Below are 15900 nucleotides of genomic sequence, written 5' to 3' on the forward strand. Positions count from 1 at the left end.
AAAAATACAAAAATTTGCTGGGTGTGGTGGCGGGTGCCTGAAATCCCAGCTACTTGGGAGGTTGAGGCAGGAGAATCACTTGAACCTGGGAGGTGGAGGTTGCAGTGAGCTGAGATCGTGCCACTGCACTCCAGCCTGGGCAACAAGAGCAAAACTCTGTCTCAAAACAAAAACAAAAACAAAACAAAACCAAAAAAAACACCCACACAATTATGGAACACCCAGAGCGTGCTGGACACTGTAAAAACACTTTACAAGGCTCACCTCGTTTAACCCCTCGATATCCTGACAAAGTAGGGGTGATGATGACTGACAGCTTCCCAGTAAGGAACCCCATTCGCAGAGATGTTCAGCCATAGAGGCTGAGCTGCAATTCACACCCTTGTCCATCTGGCCTCAAAGCCCTTATTCTGCTGCCCTAGCTACTTAGAGGCTAACACTTATGGGTAAGTTGAGGACTCAGTCACAACCATGTCTGGGGAATGGGTTTCTGACCTTCACTGAGAGCCTCTCGACTGTGTGCCAGGCACTGTGCTGGGTACAGTCACACACGCTAGATGTCACTGAATCCTTGTCACAATGACCCTTGTTTTACAGAAGTGGAAACTGAGACACTGAGAAGGTGACTGATGTACCCCAGGCCATGGCAGCCAATAGGTGGTAGAGCTGGGGTCTGAATTCAAGTCTGTCCCCTCCAAGCCCAGTATCTTTACTGCCACACCCCAGCTGGGATGTCCCCTGCATTCTCTACAAGTAATGATTTCCAGACCTTATTCTGAAAGCACTTAGGATAGTCCCAGGAAAGAAGGATGGGGGTAGGGCCAGGCACAGCATTCTCAAGATCAAATCCATTTAAATTCACTTAAACAAACAGAGGCCCGTGGTGCTCTGAGTCATCCACTCAAACAAACAAGGCGATGTTGAAACTTTGAACCCACAGAGATCCATGCTCTGAGGAACTAAGGGACACACAGGTTCAGGTGGAGACCCCTGCCTTTCACTAATGCTCTCCTGCACGCACCCAACAGACCCTGCATGGTATCAGACCTGGCCAGGCCCTGGGAGCAAGCCCTCTGCAAGCACAAAGATCCCTGCCTCCCAGCACACCCAGAACTGGTCAGCCACGTGGACCAAGGACAGCAAGCGTCAGGACAAGCGCTGGGTCAAGTACGAGGGAATCGGGCCCGTGGATGAGAGCGGCATGCCCATTGCCCCCCGATCCGTGAGTCCAGGGCTGGGGGCCACGGAGAGATGGGGCCCAGGGATCTACAGGGAGCTGCACTTCTGTGCATTAAAGTGGGGGTGGGGCAATAAAGGCCGCACCCAAACCATCCCAGATTAAGCAGGGGTTCAACCGTGGTGGGGTTCAGGGGCTGTAAACCTCATAAAGCTGCAGACACCCTCGTGTGCCTGAGTTGCTCAAGTGGTTTGTGCGGGGTACAGATCTAGAACTCTCATCAGGGTCTCAAAGGTAGAGAACCCCTGCTGTAAGGGCTGAGGCTGCAGGGGACCCTCTCTTAGTTTCATATCCCCAGGGCCTGTCACGACGCTCATGAAATGGTTGCTGAATGAATGACTGACCGGCTGAATGAGTGAGTGAGTCTTGTGTGAGAAGGTCTCTCACTGTGGCAAGCGTGGAAGGATCCGGCGGTCCAGTTAGGACTGGGGATACCCTGCCCTTTTCCATCCACCTTCGTGTCTTGAGCCAGCTCCATTTTCTCATCTGGAAATTGGAGCTGGTAACATTCCCTTCCTGTTTTGAGGCTGTTTTGAGGCTTGGATGAAGCAGGTGATGTGAAACACGCATCTCACTCCTACATTATTGCTGTCATTTTTGGCCCAGGTGCAGTGACTCACGCCTGTAATCCCAGCACTTTGGGAGGTCAAGGCGGGAGGATTGCTTGAAACCAAGAGTTCCAGACCAGCCTGGGCAACATAGTGAGACCCTGTCTCTATAAAAAAAAATAAAATAAAATAAAATTAGCTAGGCAAGGTGGTGCACGACTGTAGTTCCAGCTACTCAGGAGGCTGAGGCAGAACGATTGCTTGAGCCCAGGAATTGGAGGCTGCAGTGAGCTATGATCATGCCACTGCACTCCAGCCTGTGTGACACAGTGAGACCCTGTCTCCCCACAAAAGAAAAATGTTCTTTGTGGAAACACTAGACATAAAGAAAAGCAAAGAGAAAAAACGTAAATTGCCCCAAATCTCATAACATCATTATTGCATACACTTCGATGGAGATCTTGTCATATATCTTACTTATATAGGACATGTTACATGAAGCTATTGTTATTAAAGAGATCGCAAGAGAAGCATTTCCCAGCCCACCTATGGGGGGTTCAGGGATGGCCAGAGAAGGGACTCACTAGGGAAAAATTTTTGTGGCTTGATATTGGGAGGGTGAATAAGCAGGGAGGACTGACTTTGCATTTTCTGATCCCAGAGTGTTGACAGACCCAGAGACTGGTACCGGAGAATGTTCCAGCAGATTCACCGGAAAATGCCAGGTAAGATACCCTTCCAGGGCCCTCTCCCTGCCAAAGTGGATTCTGGCCCCTGGGGGTTGGAGAGACAGGGAAAGAAAAGGGGACTTAGCTGCTCAAGGGGTTCTTCTCCACCTTCTCCCAGGCTCTAATGAGTAGTCCTGAAAATAGGCTGTCCCCTCCCTGTACTCGGGGCCAGCAGCGGTCTCTAGAGCATCCCCAAGAAGAACATTGACCAGCCACTGTCCCCCAGTGTCCTCTGAGGGGACTGAGAAGCCATTCCTTTCCTGAAGTCCCTCTCTGATTTCCCTGCCAGGCTGGAATGCCACTGTTAGCGGTCATTCCCTTACTGGAGGCATTGCTTTCTTCCACAACTCAAAATGCAGCCAACCCTGGGGGTGCCTATGAGCTGGCTCCAAGGTCACCCATCCATTCAGTGAGTCCTTGACCATCTATTGAGCATGTACCACGTGCTGAGCACTACTCTAGGTGCCAAAGATCAAAAGAAGTCACACAATAAACAGACACACCTTTGACATGACAGATGGTGGAAAGGGCTAGGGAAAAATAAAGCCAGACTAGGAGAGTGCCCCATGCAGGGAGGCTGCTCCTTCACCCAGGAGGGGCCAGGAAGGTCATTTGTAAGTGGTGTTTGATCAGACCATGGAGGGAGTGAAGGAGTCGTCCTGGCAGAGCTGGGGGAAGCATTCCAGCAAAGGGAGCTCCGAAGACCCAGAGGTAGAAGCATGTTCTGGACGGGCAAGGAGATCCTGGCCTGGAGCGAGGAGCATGTGGTGGGAGATGGAGTCAGAGAGGTGGTGGTGTCAGGGTACGTGGGGCCTTGTGGGCCATTATAAGGACTTCAGCTTTTACGGTGCAAATAAGGAGGAGCCACTGAGCGGAAGAGTGCCATGCTCTGACAAGTAATGGCTGAAAAGATTGTGCCTGGCTGTGGGGTGGGAAAGGAATGGTGGAACCAGTTCCCTTGCCTGGTAAGGGCTAGGGAGAAAAGGCCACCTTTACAACTTTGCTTCAATCCAGGGGAGAGATAATCGTGTGTTAGACCAGGGCGGTAGCAGTGGCCCTGGTGGGACAGGATGAGACTCTGAATACACTGCAGTCACTGGAATTTGCTGATGGATTGGACGTGGCTTGGAAGAGAGAGTCAAGGATGGTTTTAAACCTCAGCAAGTTGAAGATTGGAGTTGCCATTTGTCAAAACAGAAAAGACTGTAGGAGTAGCATTCACAGGCCGGGCGCGGTGGCTCACGCCTGTAATCCTAGCACTTTGGGAGGCCAAGGTGGGTGGATTGCCTGAGCTTAGGAGTTCGAGACCAGCCTGGGCAACATGGTGAAACCCCATCTCTACTAAAAAATACAAAAAATTAGCTGGGTGTGGCGGCATGCACCTGTAATCCCAGCTACTCGGGAAGCTGAGGCAGGAGAATTGCTTGAACCTGGGAGGCGGAGGTTGCAGTGAGCTGAGACCATTCCACTGCACTCCAGCCTGGGCAATAGAGCAAGACTCTGTCTCTAAAAAAAAAAAAAGAAAAGAAAAAGAAAAAAGGTGTTCAGTTTTAGACACATGTTCCCTCTGAGTGAAGAGGTTGAGGAAGCAGATGGATATCCAAGTCTGTAGTTCACGCGACGAGGTCTAAAACTGCAGATGGAAATACCTGGGACTCATTCAAAAGAGATTTTGGGACCAGCCTGGCCAACATGGCGAAACCCTGTCTCTATCAAAAATACCAAAATTAGTTGGGCATGGTGGTGTGCATCTGTAATCCTAGCTACTCCAGAGGCTGAGGCAGGAGAATTGCTTGAACCTGGGAGGCAGAGGTTGCAGTGAGCTGAGATCACCCCACTGCACTCCAGCCTGGGTGACTCAGTCTCAAAAAAAAAAAAAAAGAGAGAGAGAGAGAGATTTTGATTTAAAGTTTCCCCAGTAATTCTAGTGGGGAAACTTTAAACTTTTAACTAGCAGACAAGATTGTGAAACATGGGAATAGATGGCGTTTTAAAAGCCTTAAGACTAGCTGGGTGTGGTGGCACACACCTGCAGTCTCAGCTATTTGGCAGGCTGAGGAGTTCAATTCAATTCCTGGGAGCCCAGGAATTCAAGTCCAGCTTGGGCAACATAGCATGATCCTGTCTCTGAAAAACAACAATCCATAAGACTAGACAAGATCACCTAGGGAGATAGAGAGACAAACAGACCCCAGGACTGAGCCCCCATGCACCTGGATGCTTAGAAGTTTGAGAGATGAGGCGGAACCAAAAAGGCAACTGAGAAGGTAGAGCCAGGGAGGTAGGAGGAAAACGGAGAGATCTCCCTGGGGCCAAGTGGAAAGGGAATTCCAAAAGAAAAATGTGACCAGTGGTGACAAATGCAGCTGATGGGTTGAGTAAGATGAAGACTTAGAATTGACTGTCAGATTTGGCAATGTGGAGGTCACCAGCATCCTTGATAAGAGTGACTGGTTGGGCAGTGGTGAGCAAAAGCCTGTTTAGGGAGACGGGGAGTAGGGGGATTGGAGATGGTGTGGTCTTTATGGTCACTGGTTACAGTTTACTATGGGGGAAAGCAGACAAATTCAGGAGTCAGAGGAGGGTGTGGGGTCCAGTGAGGGGTGATGTGGCTGGCGTTTAGGCAGGTGCCGTTGCAGTGCGTGTGTGTGTGTGTGTGTGTGTGTGTGTGCACGCGCGCCGTGGGGAGCAGTGGGTCAGTAGCTCTTTCCAGGAAGCCCCAGAAATTCCCAGGCACCTTGAGGAGCTAGGAGTGGGTCTGGGCAAATGGGGAAGGAAAGCGTTTGGAAGAGGGTGCAAGTCGAGTTTCCCCAGCCTGAGTGGTGAGGGCAAGTCCACAAAGGTCAGGAGAGGGTGTGTGTGGGAACAGGGAGGGAGGAGCAGGAGGGCTTGGGCAAGGCGGCTGCCCGCTTGGCTCGCTTAGGCCCCAAGCCTGCCAGAGGCATTTCAAGCCCTCCAGAGAGCTGCCCTCCTAATTCCTTCCCTCCCTTGGGACATTCTTCAGGCCCTGACTCAGCCCTCAGCCCCCTACTCTAGGGATGTTGGGAGCGGCTGAGGTTGCCTCCCAGGGCACCCTGCCCTTGCTTTCTGCCCCGTCCCATGACCTGGTCCCTTCTGCTCCTGCAGACCTGCAGCTGGACTGGACCTTCGAGGAGCCACCCAGAGGTGAGGGGATGCGAGCCCACCTGCCTGCCATAGCCCTGCGCCTGCGTCCGCCCCTCCCTGGGGCTGGGACTTGCAGCCCCGCCTGGCTTTGGGGCTCTCCAGTTGGCTCAGTTCAACCTGAGAGGTTTTTATAGCTCATTTCCAGAGCACTTCAAATCCCCCGGTAGGTGGTAATTAACAGCCTCAGCTTGCACGGGGAACGCGCGCTCTGCCACTCCCTGGCCGGGATTTCTCTGGGCCTCCCTTTCCTCATCTATAAGATGAGATCATCACCTACTCGGAGTTGTTTTGAAGATGTAGTAAACGTCGTAAAGCTCTGAGGGCAATGCCCACGTTCAGTGTCCCTGAGCACCAACCACCCTGCCCCCACCATCCACCCAGGAGCAAGGGGGTGGTGCTGAAACTCTAAATAATCACCCAGGCACCCTCAGCCCCAGTCACGGCCTGTCTCCTCCCACCTTCAATGCTTTCCTCGTGTACCTCCTCTGCAGACCCCAGGCATCTAGGAGCCCAGCAAAGACCTGCCCACAGGCCCGGCCCGGCAGCATCTTCCAGTGGGTGAGCACAGTGGGGCGGGGCCGAGGGCTGCGGAGGGGCGCGGCCCGCGAGACACCATGGGACGGGCGCCCCCTCGTGACCACAGCCGGCACAGCCTCGGAGCCCAGCCAGGAGTGGGGTCTCACTTCCGTGTCCGTCTGGGCTCTGTCCCATCTCTGGGTCTCCACCACCCCCATAGACTCTCTTCCCTACAGGGTCAAAGGGGAAGGGTAGGCAAGAGTGGACCTGGCACCCGCTCCTGGCCAGGAACGCCTGTGATGCGTTTGTGGTCAGCAGCAGGAACTCTTTGCCCCAAAGATCCCACCGGTCTTATGAGACCGGGAGTGGGGCGGCCAGGACAGCCGTGGACAGAACTGTTGAGGGGAACTTGGACCTGGCGCTGTCCACTTTGCAACCTGAGAGAAAACAAGGGATATGGAAGAACCCAAGTTCAGGCATCTCCGTGCCTGATAGCACGGAGAGAGGAGCCCCTTGGAGGGATAAGGATGACATTCCTTTCCTCTGTGCAAACCACAGGCTCCGCCCGGCTTCTGGGGCCCTGGCGGGGTCAGCACCACCGTGGGAATCAGGATCTTTGCTCTCAGAGTTAAATCCTTGAGTTTCTTATTCCCTTGCAGGGAAGGACTCGTCTCATTAGCATGGCTGAAACTGGCCCGTAGCTCTGGGCATCACCGATAAGGTTCAGAGGCAAAGGGCTCAAGATTTGGACGCTGAGTTCTGGGTTTAAGCCTGTGCACTGCCACTAGCCATGTGACTGTGGGTACCTCACTCAGTCTGAGCCTCTGTGTCCCCATCTTTTAAGTGGTAATGCCCAGAGGGTTCAGTGTGATCATGTGTGTATCATGCATCATGTTTTGCACATAGCAAGCCTGCACAAACATTAGTAATATACAGGCTTAATTATGATTACAAGGCTGGGTGTGGTGGCTCACGCCTGTAATCCCAGCACTTTCGGAGGCTGAGGCGGGCGGATCACGAGGTCAGGAGATCGAGACCATCCTGGCTAACATGGTGAAACCCCGTCTCTACTAAAAACAATACAAAAAATTAGCCGGGTGCGGTGGCGGGTGCCTGTAGTCCCATCTACTCGGGAGGCTGAGGCAGGAGAATGGCGTGAACGCAGGAGGCGGAGCTTGCAGTGAGCTGGGATTGCGCCACTGCACTCCAGCCTGGGCGACAGAGCGAGACTCCGTATCAAAAAAAAAAAAAAAAAATTATGATTACTGCTTCCTTAGGTTAGGAATGACATTCTCACAGTCACTTTTATTATTACCAAAATCAGAATGGAGCCATTATTACAGCCAACAAATCCCAACCCTTGGTCAGACATTGTATTATTTGATAAGCCTGATACAGTGGTTCCTCTCAGTGGAAACTTTCAAACAGAGGCTGGAACATTCCATGTAAGCCAGCCAGCAAGGGGCCCTGGAGGGGAGCTAAGGCAGATGTGTCCATGCTGTACTGCAGTGGCTGGGGTGGTCTCACAGACAGAGTCACTGAATCCAGCACCCTCATGGAACTAGGCCCAGGGAGCAGAAATAACTTGGCCAGAGCTGCAGGGCAGGGCTGCCTCTGGCTTTCCTTGCCCGTGGGTGTACGATCACTCAGCCACAGCACCCAGAAAGACAAGCTTCTTCAAAGCTGCACAGACGCACATAGCCACAGTCATGGGGCCAGACCAAACACACATACAGGACACTTCAGCAAAAAGGCCCACAGGAGAGGGTCGGGCCACACCTGGAGCAAATATATGTGTGAGGCCTTCTCCCGGGCACCTCACATATGTTCTCTCACCAAATCATTTCTATATTACAGGTTCTGAGCCTGAGGCTCTGAGGGATCAGTAACTTGTTCAAAGGTTACACATCCACTAAACAGTAGAGCTGGAATTTAAGCTTGGAGCTCACACACTTCCACAGTTTAACCTTGCTTCCAGAGTAACGGCAGGGCAGTCAGAGGCAGAGTAGACCCCACAGCAGGGACAAGGGCAGGGTGAGAGGGCTGTGTGCTGGCTTCTGCCTCAGTCTCCCTAAAAGGAAGCTGAAGAGATGTCCTTCCCTTTCTTTAGAAGAAGCTGGGACCACTCTGAAGAGTTACCTAGAAGCACCTTCAACTACAGACCTGGAGCATTCTCCACTGTGCTGCAGCCCCCAAATCAGGTAGCCCACCCAGCATAGTCCCTGGTCAGCCCCAGCTGTATGCTGTATGGCCAAGACCCTATGCCACGATGTCCTTTCAGCTTGAATCCCTTGGAGGACACTGTGGGCCCAGGGGAAGGGCAGGGGCCTGCAAGCCTGCATTTTGAGCCTGGCCAGTGTCCCAGTAGCCCTCTTCACAAGCTGACACCCACCCACCTCCACGCAGGTGCTCAGACGCCGGGAAAAAGTAGACAATGTCTGGACGGAAGAGTCCTGGAACCAGTTTCTGCAGGAACTAGAGACTGGGCAGAGGGTGAGTGCTGGCTGGCTCTCGGGGTGTGCACGCACCCTCAGCTGATACATTTTGGAAAGTGAGTTCACCTGCTCTGACACACCCTTTCTACCCTTCAGCCCAAGAAACCGCTGGTGGACGACCCTGGTGAGAAGCCCTCCCAGCCCATTGAGGTGAGTGCTGCAGGGTGCTGGGGACAGCAGCCTGATAAACCAGGGAGATTAGGGTTTTGGTGGCCCCGGTAACCATGGGCATAGGCCACCAACTAAGAGCTCTCTCTCCAGTCCCACATGGTTTATTTCTGTAATGCCAGCACTCAGGACAGTGGCTGGCATACAGGAGGCGCTCAGTAAACATGTGTTAAATAAATATGTGTTGGCCAAAGCAGGAGCAGAAAAGCGAGTGGTCAGTGCGCACTGGGATTATCAGGAAATATTCTTGGAGGTGGAGCTGGACCCTTGAGAAGCTCCGAGGGCCTGATTCGGCGAAGACCCGTAGCAGAGGCTGGCAGGAAGCAGCGTGGGGGTGGGGGCTCCGGTCCCTGGGGTGGCGGGGGAACCTGGATGGGCACAGTGAAGCCAGGCCTTGGAGGGCGGGAGAAGATGGGAGAGGAAATGGGGAACCCCATTGGTGCTGGAACAGAGACACAACTTGGCAGAAACTGGTAGGACTGCGGAATCGTGGGATCAGGAAGCGCGTAGGCACTCCCGGGGCGTGCAGGGCAGGTGAGAGGCCGTGGCGGGGATGCCCTCTTGGCACCCTGGGCCACACCTCCCGGCGGGAGCCCGGCCCGTGCGCTGAGGCCTGCCCTTACGCCGGCCCGGTGCGCTGGCCTTGCTTTTCACAGTCGATCTTTGACCGCTGCCTCCCACCCCCACCGTGCGCTGCCCCTCACTGCCCAGCCTCTCCCCGCCCCCAGGTGCTGCTGGAGAGAGAGCTGGCCAAGCTGAGCGCCGAGCTGGACAAGGACCTGCGGGCAATTGAGACCCGACTGCCGTCCCCCAAGGTACCAGCCCCCAGGGTTCACCCGCGGGGCACGCCGGCGACCGCAGGGTCGGGGCGAGCCGGGAGCCTCGGCGGCTGGGCTGGGCGGAGGACGGGCAGCCGAGGTCCGGCCTCCAGCGGCGCGCACCGGCCTCGGGCCCTCCTGGGCGCTGGCGGGCTCGCTCCTCCATAAATAAAATACAGGGCGTCGACTTTCGCAAGTGACCCCGAGGAGCCTTTCTAAGCGGACTCCACGTCAGCCCGACGACCGGGCGCCCGCCCCGTCCGGCCCCCGGGCCGCAGCCTCGGGGACCCCCGCCCCTTCCCCTAGTTCCCGCCCTGCTCCCGGGATCGGCCGCGCGGGCGCCTCTAGGACCCCGCGTCCCGCCCGCTCTCCTCCCCTCCCGAGCCGCGAACTTTTCCGGAGGCGGCGGCCTCGGCTGCCGCTGGGTCCCGGGGTCGCGGGCCCTGATTGCGCCGTTTCCCCGCGCAGAGCTCGCCGGCGCCCCGACGGGCCCCGGAGCAGCGGCCCCCGGCCGGGTGAGTGGGAGACGCGGGAGGAGGAAGGGGGCTGTCCCAGGCCGGGCGGGAGGGAACGTGGCGCGGCCGGGAGGGGCGGACGGGGGCGATCGCGGGGCCCAGCCGGGGGAGGAAGGAACCGCAGAGCCGTGTCCGGGAGGGACCGCAGCGCCACTCTCTGCGGGGCGCCGTTCCCGCGCCACCGAGGGCAGCTAACTCCGAGCAGAGGACGGGGGTCGCGGCCGCCGGGGGCGCAGCGCGGTTAGGGCGGCCCCGCCACGGCCCAGGCACTCCCGCTGGGCCCTGCCGGGCCTCACCCTTCCCCGCGCAGCGACTCGGGAAGTAGGACATCCTGTGGAGAGCCCAGGACCCGGGAGACGCCCTGGGAGGAGGTGGCAGGGATGGGGGCGATGGGGGTCAGAGCGGTCTAGGGGTGACCAGGGTGGGGTGCGGAGCCCCAGGCTGGAGGCTCAGTCGCTGTGCCCCGTGCAGCCCGGCCTCAGCCTGGAGCTCCAGCTACCCACATGCACCTTACCTGGGTTCCGCCCGGTCCCTGAGCCCCCACAAAATGGCTGATGGAGGAAGCCCCTTCCTAGGTCGGAGGGACTTTGTCTACCCTTCCTCAACCCGAGGTAAGGACCCAGCCCTGCTCTCTTTCTCACGGAGCTGCCCACCCACCAGGCATGTTGGTGCCCCAGAGGTGGCAGGTCACAGAGCCCCTTGCTTCTGCCAGTGCCTGCCCTAGGTGGGGGTGCAACCCCATCCCCCAGGTATGGCCTCCCCAAGCTGAGGTTGTGCTTCTCCACAGACCCTAGTGCCTCTAACGGAGGGGGCAGCCCAGCCAGGAGGGAAGAGAAGAAGGTAAGGAGGGGACCAGGTGTGGGGGACCTGGAGTGGTCCCAAGGCTGCCATCCTGGATCTGCCACCCGCCCAACTGAGATAGCCCACTCTGTCCTCTCCCCTGCCTAGAGGAAGGCCGCCAGGCTCAAGTTTGACTTCCAGGCGCAGTCCCCCAAGTAAGCGCCCTCTTCCCCCTCCCCTTCCACCCAAGGCAATCTCTGCCATCCCAGAGGGGGATGGGGAGGGGGACTGGGCTGCAGTAGGCATCCCCAAGGGGTGAGAGGACTGGGGTGTATTGGGCAGGGTCTGAAGGGAAGGAGGCTTGGGAAGGCTTCAGCTTACCCTGCGGTCCTTGTCCCCGCCTGCAGGGAGCTGACTCTGCAGAAGGGTGACATTGTCTACATCCACAAGGAGGTGGACAAGAACTGGCTGGAGGGAGAGCACCACGGCCGCCTGGGCATCTTCCCTGCTAATTATGTGGAGGTGAGCAGGAGAGACAAGAGCAAGTGGGGCTGGGCTGGGAGGGCGCAGGGGTTGGGAGAGACTTAGTGCAAACCTTGGGTTTCCTAAAGCAAAAAACTGTGAGGGGCTGGGGCGTGTCTCAGAACTGTCCTTGGCCCCCACAGGGCTTGGCCCAATGCTGTGCATGACCCCAGGAAATGTTTGCTAAATGAGGGTGGAGCCTAGCCCAGGGGAGGACCCAGCAGCCAGCTCCTCAACCATTCGTGTCCCAGACTTTCACCATTCAGATCCGTCTTTCTAAAGCTGTCTTTGGAAATCATCCTAATGGCAACTAGCAAGAGTGGGAAGTGTGCAACAGTTTATAAATCACGTATACACGCATAACCTCTTTCAGGTGTATTACCGCCCTGGTTCCTCTCACTGCCCAGAGAGTGATAGATTATCTCTGTTTTACAGATGGGGATGCCAAGGTTCAGTGAAAAGTTATTAAGTAAAAGATCCAGAATCTGAATCCAGGTCTTTTGATTCCAGAGACAGGTTCTGGGCTTGACAGATAAAGGGCGATAGGTTATCTTTGCTATTTGTGACTTTTAAAATATGTCAAGTTATCCAAATAAATTACTGGCATAAAGGTGTTCATTATAGTCTCTTACTATCCTTTTCATGTCAGTAAAATATGTAGTGATGTCTTCTCTTTCTTTTTTTTTTTTTTTTTTTGGAGAGACAGAGTCTTGCTCTGCTGTCCAGGCTGGAGTGCAGTGGCGGGATCTTGGTGCACTGCAACCTCCACCTCCCTGGTTCAAGGGATTCTCCTGCCCCAGCTTCCTAAGTAGCTGGGGCTACAGGAATGCGCCACCACACCCAGATAATTTTTGTAATTTTTTAGTAGAGACGAGGTTTCATTATACGTTGGCCTGGCTGGTCTCGAACTCCTGACCTCAGGTGATCCACCCGCCTCAGCCTCCCAAAGTGCTGGGATTACAAGCGTGAGCCACTGTGCCCGGCTGATATGTTCTCTTTCATTCCTGATGTTGGCAATTTGCGTCTTCTCTTATTCTGTCTAGAGCTTTATTAATTTACTTGATCTTTGGATTTTATTGATGTTTTTCTCTCATTTTTGTTTTCGATTTCATTGATTTCTGCTTCTTTATTATTTGCTTATTGTTGCTTGCTTTTGGTTTAATTTGTTATTTTTCTAAGTTTCTTAGGATGAAAGTTTAGACTATTGATTTGAAACATTTTTCCCTAGAATGCTGCTTTAACTGCATCTCACACATTTTGATTTTTCATCAACTCTTGACTGTTTTCTCATCTCGTTTGTGACTTCCTCTTTGACCCATGGGTTGGGTTGTTGTTTAATTCAGGCTCTTGATTTGATAGGTATCATTAGGCCTCCCTTGCTCACACGATGATCCACTTGGTCCTGAAATTTCACAAAGTATATACAGTATTTCACTCCGCCAGTCGTTTCTATCTTTGTGTGAAATGGTTTATTGGCTGCTTGATTTTTATGGGCAGAGTGAAGCAAAGAGAACGTGAGGATTCTGGGCTCCGGCTGGGGTAGATGGGGAGGAGGAACCGAGACGCTGGAACCCAGGGACACCCGGTTCTCAGCAGTGAGAAAAGGGTGAATGCTCAGTTTTGGAACAGTTCCCCAAGTTCCCCTTGCTGCTTGGAACGCCTCATTTTCTTCTGTGGTCCAACTTAAACTCTCTAATTGGACTGGCTTCCATCTTTTCTCTTGGAGTTCTTCACTTCAGTAATGCCCACTCCATATATCCCTATGGAAAATTCTTCTTCCAGGGAGCCTTCCCAGACTCCTCCCCATCCTCCAGCTCCCTTTGGCTGTGCCCACCCGTGGCTGCCCCCAGGGCTTGTGTCTGGTGTTTATATCTTTTCTCTGCCTAGGGGCGGGCCCACCTTCTCTTTGCTGTCTCACAGGAACCCCCAGCCTGTGCTATGTTGATGCCCAGGCCAAATCTTTCTCATGACCTTTCTTCATGCAGGTGCTGCCCGCAGATGAGATCCCTAAGCCCATCAAACCCCCGACCTACCAGGTGCTGGAGTATGGAGAGGCTGTGGCCCAGTACACCTTCAAGGGGGACCTGGAGGTGGAGCTGTCCTTCCGCAAGGTGGGCCAGGCCGGAGACGGAGGGGTGGGTGGGGGCAGGTGAAGATGTAGGTAAATATGTGCACTAAAAACACTTTTTTTTTTTGAGACAGAGTCTCACTCTATCGCCAGGCTGTAGCGCAGTGGTGCCATCTCGGCTCACTGCAACCTCCACCTCCCGGGTTCAAGCAATTCTCCCGCCTCAGCTTCCCGAGTAGCTGGGACTACAGGCACGCGCCACAACACCCAGCTAATTTTTGTATTTTTAGTAGAGACGGGGTTTCACGATGTTGGCCAGGATGGTCTCAGTCTCTTGACCTCATAATCCACCCGCCTCAGCCTCCTAAAGTGTTGGGATTACAGGCGTGAGCCACCGCGCCTGGCCTAAAAACACTTCTTTAAAAAAGAGTCCGATGTACCTAGCTTCACCCAGGATTTCAAAGTTTTCCCCAGTCTCTTTCATTATGCTTCCTTTAGTGTAGTGGTTTTTTTTTGCTTTTTTTTGAGACAGCATCTGACTATGTTGCCCGGGCTGACCTTGAACTCCTGGGCTCAAGCGGTCCCCCGTCCCTGCCCCAGCCTCCCAAGTAATTTTGGTCCATTTTTAAAAGATCATCATAAACTTCTAGAGTTACATATATATTTTTTCAACTGCAGGTTGCAGGGGATCATACTCAGCATTTTTAAAGGTATAGACAGAAATGTTAGCATGCGTTGCGAGCAGAAAGCACTTTATCATACCGTAGGCAGTTCTGTGTACGCACATATATATGTATTCTGGGCTGTTATTAAAACATTTTTAACTGTAGATTGTGGTGAAACAAGTTTGAAAAATGCTGTTCTAGAAAGCAGGGAAGTGGTCTGCCTTTGGTTGATTTTGGGAGCAGTGGTCATGCTCCCAAAATAAGCGAAAGACGGACCATAGTGAATGCCTCCCAGAAGAGCTGGCCCCAGGGACAGAGGGGGAAGAAGGTGGCTGGATGGAGACAGATGGGGGCAGGAGAGGACAGGGGAAGGCAAGGGCTGGAGGCCACCCTCCCAGGGGGTGGTTCTACCTAATGTCAGCCAGCCTGTGGCCTTCAGGACTCCCTGCCTGTCCTGGGGAGTGTGTTTTTGACACGCTCATGACAAGGTCCCCCAGCGTGAGGCAGGAACAGGACCCAGGCAGGGCAGTAGTGGTAGCACCTGTCCAGTGTGTCTAAGGAGTGGACTGTTGATCTTGTTCACACCTCATAGTGACAGTATGGTTATTTTCACTTAACATAGGAGAAAACAAGGCTCAGAGAGACAGAGCAGGCTGCCTGAGGCCACACAGCTTGGCCTGGTGGAGCTGGGTTTGGATCTGTATTATTAGCCACGGGCTCACCTGTGATCGGAGCTCTGGGGAGGGACCTTGCTATGAACGCCGAAGGGGGATGCAAACCTGTTGAGCTTCCCAAGAGGCAGGACCCAGTCTCAGCCTCAGCCTTGCCTGGGCAGCCTGGGCTTGGCTCCTGGCTCCTGCTCTTACCGTGTGACTCGGGTAAACTGCTGGCCCCCTGTGATTCCGACCCCTCGTGTGTCCAAGGTGTTAGGGTTGAATGAGACAGCCCAGATAAGGCACCCGTGGGTCCATGGCACCAGGAAGGCCCCACAGACACTGACTTTTCCCCTCTCAGGGAGAGCACATCTGCCTGATCCGCAAGGTGAACGAGAACTGGTACGAGGGACGCATCACGGGCACGGGGCGCCAAGGCATATTCCCTGCCAGCTACGTGCAGGTGTCTCGTGAACCCCGGCTCCGGCTCTGTGACGACGGCCCCCAGCTCCCCACGTCTCCCCGCCTGACCGCTGCCGCCCGCTCAGCCCGTCACCCCAGCTCCCCCTCAGCCCTGCGCAGCCCAGCTGACCCCACCGACTTGGGGGGACAGACCTCCCCCCGTCGCACTGGCTTCTCCTTCCCCACCCAGGAGCCTAGACCCCAGACCCAGGTGAGGTAGCCTGCCTCCACCAGAGAGTTGACCTCCTCCTCACCCCTCATCCCCCACCCCCGTGACTTGTCCACACTTGGGACTCCTTCCCAGACAGCCCTGGGACAGAGGAGTGGGGTGACAGGGCAGAAACTAGTATGGCAGCCCCACCCTGGCCTGGGGGACCTCAACCTACTGAGCTCTAGCCCAGGGAGCTCTAGATGGAATCCCAAAGCCGGCCCAGGCTCCTGACCCTGGGTGTTCTTGGTTCATCCATGCTGGCGTCCAGAAACCCAGGCACTGACCTTACTTGGGCCTCAGTTTTCTGGCCCCTGTGAAATGAAATAGTCACAGCAGGTGTCCCTATGCC

General features: G+C 54.8%; 1 protein-coding gene across 9 annotated transcripts in view; it reads left to right on the forward strand.

The window, feature by feature from the left end:
• The window catches only part of SORBS3 (sorbin and SH3 domain containing 3), a 32231-nt gene that overhangs the window by 12410 nt on the left and 3921 nt on the right, over positions 1-15900 (forward strand). For 7 of the 9 annotated variants that reach the window (XM_055116363.2, XM_055116361.2, XM_055116365.2 and 4 more), the window contains 15 exons: positions 1029-1222; positions 2447-2510; positions 5640-5678; positions 6170-6236; positions 8305-8395; positions 8601-8687; positions 8786-8839; positions 9586-9672; positions 10144-10190; positions 10662-10801; positions 10978-11030; positions 11139-11185; positions 11378-11492; positions 13478-13603; positions 15240-15551. In XM_055116363.2, coding sequence (XP_054972338.2) covers positions 1029-1222; positions 2447-2510; positions 5640-5678; positions 6170-6236; positions 8305-8395; positions 8601-8687; positions 8786-8839; positions 9586-9672; positions 10144-10190; positions 10662-10801; positions 10978-11030; positions 11139-11185; positions 11378-11492; positions 13478-13603; positions 15240-15551 — 1523 coding nt within the window. Of the gene's footprint in view, positions 1-1028; positions 1223-2446; positions 2511-5639; positions 5679-6169; positions 6237-8304; positions 8396-8600; positions 8688-8785; positions 8840-9585; positions 9673-10143; positions 10191-10272; positions 10512-10661; positions 10802-10977; positions 11031-11138; positions 11186-11377; positions 11493-13477; positions 13604-15239; positions 15552-15900 lie in introns of those variants that run through there. The other 2 variants (XM_063607155.1, XM_008977230.6) reach the window with 2 other exon arrangements.

The sequence above is a fragment of the Pan paniscus genome, chromosome 7 (genome assembly GCF_029289425.2).
Source record: "Pan paniscus chromosome 7, NHGRI_mPanPan1-v2.0_pri, whole genome shotgun sequence".
Lineage (NCBI taxonomy): Eukaryota > Metazoa > Chordata > Mammalia > Primates > Hominidae > Pan > Pan paniscus.